At 46.6% G+C, this 10,941-nt stretch overlaps 1 protein-coding gene across 1 annotated transcript; it reads left to right on the top strand.

Annotated features, from left to right (window-relative positions):
- Positions 1 to 813: 813 nt before the first annotated feature.
- On the top strand, positions 814 to 10,344 carry LOC122435110 (ferritin heavy chain-like). Its single transcript, XM_043459017.1, has 2 exons — positions 814 to 1,511; positions 10,317 to 10,344. Exons 1-2 carry the CDS (start codon positions 861 to 863, stop codon positions 10,320 to 10,322), a joined length of 657 nt encoding a protein of 218 aa, XP_043314952.1. The 5' UTR covers positions 814 to 860; the 3' UTR covers positions 10,323 to 10,344.
- Positions 10,345 to 10,941: the final 597 nt, after the last annotated feature.

Raw genomic sequence — 10,941 nt, forward strand, 5'->3', positions numbered from 1 at the left:
GCAGACAGTGGGGATAGAGTCTCCTTATATCATTCAAAGGCTCAGGAAGGGAAACCATATGAGAGAAGCCCTGAGATAACTGTGGACCTGGTCTGCAGAGAAGCAAGGAACAAAACAAAAAGACATAATCAATCTAGAAGAGATACAGGAAAGTTCCCCAATGTCAGAAAATACCAAGCTTTTGGTATTTCGGATGGTTTTTATCATCTGCAAGCTCCAAACCATGTATCCCAGAGAAGACGCTCCCAAATTGATACGCTCCACCCTCCCATTCAGAAAAGACTAATAGTGGAATGGATGTCACAACTGTAGCTCAGATCCAGGCTAATTTCCGAGGCTAATCAAATGAGTCCATGACTCCCAAATATGGACGCACAAATGCTTACCAGATTTGTGAGGAAAATGGAAGAGAAGATCATGATGAATAAACAGATTTCTGGAGAAAAAATAAATATATGACAGGAAACAGAACACAAAATGACCAAATATCCAAATTTATATACTCAATGGCAGAACTGTAAAGATGACAGTGGGTTTATAAAATGGGAACAGAGTGCTATAAAAGGGAACAATTAGAAAATAAGAGAAAGTCCTTGGAAAAAAAGTATTACGGCAAATTGAAATCTTTGTAGATGAGAAGCACTCAGCTCAGAGCGGCTTGGCCTCACCCTGGCTTTGATAGACAGTGGTCTCGCCCTGCCCACAGATCTCGCCCACTCACGGGACCTCTTCCTTAACCAATCTCAAGCCCAGACACTGATCCCGCCCAACCGACGTCGTTAGCCCTCCATCCCAGAGCCCACATCTAGCCACCTGCCCTCTGGCCCGGAGCTGGCCTCTGTCCTCCCACATTGTCCACCATGGGAAGGCTCCGAGGAGGCCGCTGGCACTCGCGCCCCCGCCGATGCCAGCCCCGCACACCCGCCGACCGAGCCGCCATTCCCTGGGTCATGGAGTTGCCCGCCATGCTGCCAAAACCGCCCTCACAGGTGCGTCAGAACTACCGCCCCGAGTGTGAGGCCGCGGTCAACAGCCACGCCGCCCTGGAGCTCCACGCCTCCTTCCAGTGCCTGGCCGTGGCCTTCTACCTCGACCGTGATGACGTGGCCCTGAAGCACTTCCACCGCTTCTTCCTGCTCCGCTCCCACGAGCACAGCAAGACAGCCGAGAGCCTGATGTTCCTGCAGAACCGGCGTGGGGGCCGCGTCTGCTTCCTCGACATCAGAAAGCCTGAGAGCCAAGAGTGGGAGAGCGGACTCCAGGCCATGCAAGACACCTTGCACCTGGAGAAGTGTGTCAACCAGAGCCTCCTCGACCTGCACCAGCTGGCCACCGAGAGCTGCGACGCTGACCTGTGCCACTTCCTGGAGACCGGCTACCTGGACCAGCAGGTCAAGTTCATCAAGGAGCTGGAGGACCATGTCAGCAACCTGAGCAACGCGGGGTCCCCGGAAGGTGCCCTGGCAGAGTACTTCTCTGACAAGCTCACCCTGGGTGATGGCGACAAGGAGGACTGGACTTTCCCCTGAGTCCTGGGTGAGTGCCCACGGTCACCCTGCCTGCCATGAAGTCTGCAGTATTGCCCTTGCAGAATAAGTTCACTTAAGTTTCCCTTCTTTCCGTGTTTCCAGTTCTTCCAATAAACTAATTGCTTCCTAAAGAAATAAAGGTCCTTTGTTGATTCATGCGTGCAAACCCTTAACCTTTCAAGTTTTAAAACAGGTATGCGGGAGTCTCTTAAGCTACCAATGCCCTGTCCACAGGCAGCTCAGGATCTCCACAGAGGGAGGGAGAAGGGGTTCCATGGGACCCTGAAAAATGAAAACGTACCTTCACTGGACTTCCCTGGTGGCTCAGATGTAAAGAGTTCACCTGCAACGGGAAATCTGGGTTCAGTCTCTGGGTTGGTAAGATTCCTTGGAGGACGAAATGGCAACCCACTCCTGTATTCTTTCCTAGAGACTCCCAGGGACAGAGGAGCCTGGTAGGCTACAGTCCATGGGCTCCCAAAGACTGGGACATGACTGAATGACTAAGCACACACACATGCAAATAAACAATGTGGTACATGGGGTGGGGGTGGGTGAGTTGTGGCCCTGGTGAATGTAGGTGCTTGTGAATAGAATAACTATAAAAATATGGCCTAAAAATCATGATTGGGGTTGATCTCCAGAAATAGTGAAGGGGATGAGATTGGGAAGGGACTGAAATAAAGGGGTCTTCATTTTGTTTGAAGCAGAGTTCTGGGTAGCAAGATGGGGGCCCTGGATGCTGGCATAGCAGAGTCCCTCTCTGACAAGCTCACCCTTGGCTACAGTGACAGTCAAGTGTAGGAGGGCTGGCTTTCCTATAGACACTTCCTGTGGTCACCACTGTTGAGCATGGATGCTGCTCTTAGAAAACATACACCTGTGAATTTTTACTTGAACTGTACCACGATGCAATAAAGTAATTGTTCCACTGAAAATTTACCTCAATAGAAGGGATGAAAAATATAAGCTCATGGATGAAGGTCAATTTGTGATATTGAATATAAAGTAAAATGAATCCTCGTGAATGTGAAATCAGTGGTTCCAGGTGCACTGAGGAATGTAGAGAGGGAGGGGCTGAAGCTTGGCGACCAGTCAGTACATACCATAGCTGGTCCAGGTGAAAGACAATGGTGGTTGAATTGGAGTGGAGGCTGAAAAAATGAAGAGATACAGACACACTGCAGATGGATTTGGATACATCAGCAAGATTTCCTCATGGAACAGAGAGGAAAAATGAGATATGAATAAGATGATCTAACTTTTAATTTATCCTGGGTTGGGTGGTGCTAATTATTAATTTGGAGTCTTTTGTCAGGGTCACAGCTGGGATGGAAGAGTGGAGAAGATATGTCATGTAAAATCCGAGATGCATATTAGACCTCCAAGTGGAGTTGTCATGCAGGATGTCAGAAAAATGAATTTTGAGTTCAGGGTGTACAGCAGCTTTAGAAAAAGAGCTATGGGAGATATAACCTATATAGATTGTATTGCAGTCATGGGAATGAAAAACTTCACTGGAGAGTGGACAAGGAGTATGGCAGAGCCCAAGCCCAGGGTAACTAACATGTAGAAGCAGGGCTGAGGTGATGAAACACCCAGAGGGGTGCTGACCTCACCTTCACCATTAGTTCACTGCAGACTGTGCCCACCTGTGCCCATACACAGTGGCCCCAAATCAGCCTGTTCCTGACCTCAGTGACCTCCTGGTTTCTCCTTTCAGAATGGGGAGAAGAATGAACTTTTTGTGACTATATAGCAAGAAATTTCCCAGTATAAAAAAACACAAAACAAAACAGAATTTTTAAGAAAATGATATGGACTTCCCTGGTGGTCCAGTGGTTAAGAAGCTGCCTTTCCAACACAGGGCATATTGGTTCGATCTCTGGTCTGGGAGCTATGATCCCACATGCCTGAGGAGAACTAAGGCCATACGCAGCAAAAGACCCAGCACAGCCAAGAAAATCTTTTTTGTTTTCTCCTGTTCCCCTTTAAAAATTTAGCCTCTTGGTCAAGTCTATTTGATCAGATGAAATCTGTACACATATAAACCCTAGTATTGTCTTTGCCTAAGAAAAACACTCAAAATACGTTTCTTCTGTGCCTAGGTGTGGTTAATAAGATAAAAGTTAAAATTTTATAGATTTTGCATGCCTTATCAAGGACACATGGTCAATCTGAGTCTAAAGTTTGCATACTGCTTTAAAAATTTACTAATATATGAACAAGCTTAGCTAGAAAGGAATTAACTTTCCCATTTTAACATGACTGCACTTCAACATTTTCTTCAAATGAGGATTAAGTCTCTTCAGTTAAGTTTCCAGAAAATGTCCGTTCACTCTGTTCCTCTCTCTGTTCACGTTGAGGAACTCTCCTCTCTCTGACGGGGGTTCCCCGGTGGATCAGATGGTAAAGAATCTGCCTGCAATGCAGGAGACCCGGGTTTGATCCCTGGGTCAGGGAGATCCCCGGGAGAAGGGAATGTTTACCTACTCTAGTGTTCTTGCCTGGAGAAGTCCATGAATAGAGGAGCCTGGTGGGCTATAGTCCATGGGGTCCAAAGAGTTGGACACAACTGAGTGACTAACACTTTCATTTTTCTCTCTCTGACAATGTCTCAGCTCCTACAGAAGTCAATAAATTGTTCTCCTCCAGACAGAAGGAAGCACTGGGTGAGCAGCTGTTGGTGTTTGTAACTAGAAATTGAGTGAAGGGCCTTCCTTTTTTTAAAAAAATATATATATTCTTTGCTTTTGGCCGTGCTAGGTGTTCATTACTGTGCAGGGTTTTCTCTAGTAGCAATACGTAGGTTTCTTATTGCAGTGGCTTCTCCTGTTGCACCCCACAGTCTCGAGGTGCTTGGACTTCAGTAGTTGCCTCTGGCTCTAGAGCACAGATTCAGCAGTTGGGATGCACAGCCGGAGTTGCTCTGTGAAATGTGTGATCTTCTGAGATCACGGAACAAACTCATATTTCATGCTTTGGCAGGAGGATTCTTTACCACTGAGCCACCAGGTAAGCCTGAAGATCCTTCTTACTCTCCTGTTTTAGAGAAACAGTTTGGTGTTGTGGATTCTTCCCCAAGGATGGCCTGGGTTCAAATCCCAGTCTAGCCACTTACTAAATTGAGGGAATTGGGATATGTTAATTATGTTTTCTGTGCCTCTGTTTTCTCACATGCAAAATAGGGATCATAAAACTGTTGCTTAAAACATTAGATGATTTAGTATATTTTAAATGCTTAGAACAGTGGCTGGTGCATAAGTACTTTGTGTAACCATCTTTTCTCATCATCACCATCATACACAACTTCTAAGTTCCTTTGTGGTGTTTATACTTTGGAGAAAGCATTTTTTATTTATCTTTTCTTTGCCACAGGGGATCTCTTGCATTTTCACCAATCTTGTCACCTTACTAACTGAAAGGGAAAAATCCTTTGTAACTGCTTCTCAAGTGCTACCCTAGGAATCAGGAGAACAGATTACTCTTTTCACTGCTGCAGACTCAGGCAGAAGAGAAGGAAACTATGGTTCAGGGGGAAGACTGAACCTCAGAAAAATCCTGTCTCGCCTGGGTCAGAGCCTAATGACGATCCTAACTAAATCCATGTGGCTCCGCCTTCAGTGCCTCTCATGGTTCCCCCGCCATAAAAACTGAGAATCCCTCCACAAAGTTCAGAGCTTCCATCAACACTCCTCCAAAGGCCACAGATTCACCGGTACCCCTGTACCCTGCCTCACCAGAGAGGCCAAAGGGATTGGTCTCCCAATCCTTGAACCCACCAGGGTACTAAACTTGGCACAGGGGGTCCTCACCCTAAGGCAGGGCAATAACCAATGAAACAAGTTCCCAAAGTGCGAGATGATCGAGGTCAACCCAGGGCATTCATACATGTACAGTCTCCATTTTCTACCGCAGATCTTATATAATAGGGTGGGAAAAAAAGCATATGTAGGGCACAGCTTTCTGTATCTGCCTGAATGCCCTATCCCCTTACTGGGGGAAAATCTAACAAAGTTAAATGCCCAAGTGACGTTCTCACCAGAAACAGTAGACCCTAAGTTACTCCTAAGTCAAAACTGCACCCTCCAAGCAGTGCTACGACAATGGAAAGACAAACTTCAACCAGAAGTCCCTGGAGAAATTCTACAAAAGGTGAGAGCGGATGCTTGAGTTGAGGAGAGGCCAGGAAGAGCCAAGAACACTGACCCCGTAGTAGGAAAACTCCAGCCCGGTGCCAAGTATCGGAACTGAAAAAGCAATAGCCTTTAAAGAGGCATGTGAAGTATAAAGCCTCTGACAATCACCTTTATTAAATGCCAAGTAATCTAAAGTTAGTAGTGTACTGTTAGTCACTCAGTCATGTCTGACTCTTTGCAACCTTATGGACTGTAGCCCATTAGGCTTCTCTGTCCATGGGATTCTCCAGACAGGAATACTGGAGTGGGTAGCCATTCCCTTCTCCAGGGTATCCTCCCGACCCAGGGATCAAATCCATGTCTCCCACGTGGCAGGCAGGTTCTTTACCCTCTGAATCACCAGGGTACCCCTTAAAGGCAACAGGCTCTCTGGAAGCAACATCCAAACAATACTTGCCCTCCAGTATCAACATCAAATACTGCTACAAGCCAATTGGCCCTATGATCGCTCCTACATAAAACCCATTTGGATATGGGGAATGTGCTCCCAGAATCTGTGCAGGGACTGCCCTCATGGTAGTGCCTAAGTAGCATCCATAAGATTGACTCTAGCCTGGGATATAAATGTGCCCAGAATATCCATGTGCTTTGGATGAGCTCTTCCAGGAAGGAAAGGACAGCCACTCATTCCACTGCTAAAGATGTCCTTGATGACCCAGGAGAGCTCTCAACAATTTGTCCACAAGCAGCAGGCATCAGATATGCCCTACAGTCCTCAAGGAAGCCTCTACGTTATATCAGGCTAGCCTATGCCCAGCCGATGACCAATACTGCATATCCACATGGGTTCCCACCCCTGGGTGGCCTCCACTCCAGAGGACCTCACTTGTGAGTGAGACAGACTCATCGCTGGAGATGATACCATCCCAGGCGACATCATCCCAGGTCAGGAGTTCACCACCGGAGACACCTATGCCTCGTCCACTGGAGATGACACCCCAGGGCCATGGTACCATGTTGGAGATGCAGCTGCTCACCCAGATGGCTTGCTCCCCAGTTCACATTGTGGAACATTGCAACAGGGACTGAGATGTTCCTGAAACATGGACTAAGTGCACTGCCCGATGGCAGTGGAGGACGAGCCACTATGACGTTACCAGGCGGAACTTGCTGGGTGCTTGTTGACTGACCCAACCCTAGACCAAGAGGCCCGTCAGACTGTCAGTCAGTTCTCAGGCCAAAAGGTGCACCCAGAAACAGACAGCTCCCCTGCCTACAAATACTGAAGGCTGTTCACATTCTCACTTCCTAACTCTCCTGTCTCAGCATCACAGGCTGGATTGTACTCTAAGCACCTGACTTGTTTTGTTTTGTTTGACCGCACTGGGTCTTAGCTGCAGTATGTGGGATCTACTTCCCCAACCAGCGATTGAACCCAAGCCCCCTGCACTGGGACCTTGGAGTTGTAGCCACTGAACTACCAGGGAACAACTACCCTGAGTTATTTTTTTTTGTTATGTCAGTTTTTAATTTTCTTTTATTGTAACGTAAGTGCCCGATCTTAAGCTGTTGATTGCCAAGGCATCCACATCACAGACAGCTGTCTTAAATAAACACAGTGCCAGCGACCAGACTAAATGAAAGTCAGGCTCCCCCATCACAGAAGTTTAAAAAACAAATCAAGATAGCCATAGAAACAAATGAAAACGAAAACACAACAATTGAAACCTATGGGACACTGTAAAAGCAGTGCTAAGGGGAAGGTTCATAGCAATACAGGCTTAGCTCAAGAAACAAAAACACAAGTCAAATAAATAACCTAACTCTATACCTAAAGCAACTTGAGAAGGAAGAAATTATGTACCCCAAGGTTAGTAGAAGGAAAGGAATCTTAAAAATTAGGGCAGAAATAAATGCAAAAGAAGCAAAAGAGACCATAGCAAAAATCAACAAAACCAAAAGCTGGTTCTTTGAGAAGGTAAATAAAATTAACAAGCCATTAGCCAGACTCATCAAGAAACAAAGGGAGAAAAATCAAATCAACAAAATTAGAAATGAAAATGGAGAGATCACAACAGATAACACAGAAATACAAAGGATTATAAGAGACTATCATCAGCAACTATATGCAAATAAAATGGACCACTTGGAAGCAATGGACAAATTCTTAGAAAAGTACAACTTTACATAATTGAACATGAACAAATAGAAAATCTCAACAGACCCATCACAAGCACGGAAAGTGAAACTGTAATCAGAAACCTTCCAACAAACAAAAGCCCAGGACCAAACAGCTTCACAGCTGAATTCTACCAAAAATTTAGAGAAGAACTAACACCTATCCTACTCAAACTCTTCCAGAAAATTGCAGAGGAAGGTAAACTTCCAAACTGTATGAGGCCACCATCACCTTAATACCAAAACCTAACAAAGATGCCACAAAAAAAGAAAACTATAGGCCAATATCACTGATGAACATAGATGCAAAAATCCTTAACAAAATTCTAGCAAACAGAAGCCAACAACATATTAAAAAGATCATACATAATGACCAAGTGGGCTTTATCCCAGGGATGGAAGGATTCTTCAATATCCACAAATCAATCAATGTAATACACCACATTAACAAACTAAAAAATAAAAACCATATGATTATCTCAATAGATGCAGAGAAAGCCTTTGACAGAATTCAACATTCATTTATGATAAAAAAAAAAAAACCTCCAGAAAGCAGGAATAGAAGGAACATACCTCAATATAATAAAAGCTATAAATGACAAACCCTCAGCAAACATTATCCCCAACGGTGAAAAATTGAAAGCATTTCCCCAAATCAGGAACAAAACAAGGGTGCCCACTCTCATTACTACTATTCAATATAGTTTTGGAAGTTTTGGTCACAGCAATCAGAGCAGAAAAAGAAATAAAAGGAATCCAGATTAGAAAAGAAGTAGCAAAACTCTCACTGTTTGCAGCAATTTCCTTTGTTTTAGAGATCACTGGTTGACTAGGATTGCTGACCATCTGACCACTTACTTTTCCCGTAAGACATTTTAATTCACGCTCATGTTTTAAATTCACCAAGCAAGACTCAGTCCATGACACCCTAGGCATCCCATCCTAGACCCCAATAAAAGCACCCCAGGCTGCACGTATACTCATTTTCTACCCATGATCGGGCTGTGGAGTCCGACACATGAGTAATGAGCCATGTTTTCATTTCAAAGTTCCCTAAAGGTTGTCACTGAGGCACCTCTTGCAATCATAAGAACCACCAGGCGGGGGAGGGGAGGGTGAAATCACAGTGAAAAAAGTGGAAGTGTTAGTCGTTCAGCCTTGTAGGAAGGACTCTGTGCGACCCCACTGACTTTAGCCCGCCAGGCTTTTCTGTCCATGGGATTCTCCAGGCCAGAATACTGGAGTAGGTAGCCATTCCCTTCTCCAGACGATCTTCCAGATGCAGGGATTGAACCTGGATCCTTTACTCCCAAATATGGATGGACAAATGTTTACCAGATATTTAACGAACTGAAAGAGATCATGATTAATAAACAGAACTATTTTTGGAGAAAAAAAACAAATATACTGCAGGAAGCAGGAGAGAACATTACCAAAAAAATTCAAATTAATATTCTCAGAACTGTAAAGATGACAGTGAGTTTATAAAATGGGAACAGGTTCTATAAAAGGGAGCAATTATAGAATAAGAGAGAGTCCTTGGAAAAAAAGTATTAAGGCAAATGGAAAATGTTGTAGACGTGAAGTACTCAGCTCAAAGCGGCTCTGCCTCACCCTGCCTTTGATAGACAGTGGTCTCGCCCCGCCCACAGATCCCGCCCATGGATCCCGCCCACTCACGTGACCTCCTCCTTAACCAATCTCAAGCCCAGACACTGACCCCGCCCAACAGACGCCATTACCCTTCCCTCCCGGAGCCGGCACCCAACCACCTGCCCTCTGGCCCAGACCTCACCTCTGGCCACCCACACCGTCCACCATGGGAAGGTTCCGGGGAGGCCGCTGGCGCCCGCGACCCCGCCGATGCTGGGCCCACACTCACATCGTCCGAGCCGCCATTCCCTCGGTCTTGGAGTCACCCGACTTGGTGCCCACACCAACTTCGGAGGTGCGTCAGAACAACCGCCCCAAGTGTGAGGCCGCGGTCAACAGCCATGCCGCCCTGGAGTTCCACGCCTCCTTCCAGTGCCTGGCCGTGGCCTTCTACCTCAACCGTGATGACGTGGCCCTGAAGCACTTCCACCACTTCTTCCTGCTCCGCTCCCACGAGCACAGCAAGACAGCCGAGAGCCTGATGTTCCTGCAGAAAGAGCGTGGGGGCCGCGTCTGCTTCCTCGACATCAGAAAGCCTGAGAGCCAAGAGTGGGAGAGCGGACGCCAGGCCATGCAAGACACCCTGCACCTGGAGAAGTGCGTCAACCAGAGCCTGCTCGACATGCACCAGCTGGCCATCGAGAGCTGCGACGCCGACCTGTGCTACTTCCTGGAGACCGGCTACCTGGACCAGCAGGTCAAGTTCATCAAGGAGCTGGAGGACCATGTCAGCAACCTGAGCAACGTGGGGTCCGCGGAAGGCGGCCTGGCAGACGACGTCCTTGACAAGCTCACCCTGGGCCACGGCGACAAGTAGGACTGATCCTGGACTGGACTTTCCCCTGAGTCCTGGGTGAGTGCCCACGGTCACCCTGCCTGCCATGAAGTCTGCAGTATTGCCCTTGCAGAATAAGTTCACTTAAGTTTCCCTTCTTTCCGTGTTTCCAGTTCTTCCAATAAATTGCTTCCTAAAGAAATAAAGGTCCCTTGTTGATTCATGCGTGCAAACCCTTAACCTTTCAAGTTTTAAAACAGGTATCCAGGAGTCTCTTGAGCTAACCCTGTCCACAGGCAGCTCAGGATCTCCAGAGAGGGAGGGAGAAGGGGTTCCATGGGACCCTGAACAATACAAAATGTACCTTCCCCTAATAAACAATGTTGTATATGGGATGGGTGTGGGTGAGGAGAGGCGCTGGTGAATGTGGGTGCCTGTCAATAGATGAGCAATAAAAATATGGCCTGAAAATCATGATTCGGGTTGATCTCCAGAAACAGTTAAGGGAAAGGGATTGGGAAGGGAACGAAATAAAGGGGTCTTCATTTTGTTTGAAGGAGACTTCTGGGTAGCAAGATGGGCGTCCTGGATGCTGGCACAGCAGAGTCCCTCTCTGACAAGCTCACCGTGGCCTACAGTGACAATCTAAGTGTAGCAGGGCTGGCTT

Source organism: Cervus canadensis, chromosome X (assembly GCF_019320065.1).
Source record: "Cervus canadensis isolate Bull #8, Minnesota chromosome X, ASM1932006v1, whole genome shotgun sequence".
Classification (NCBI taxonomy): Eukaryota; Metazoa; Chordata; class Mammalia; order Artiodactyla; family Cervidae; genus Cervus; species Cervus canadensis.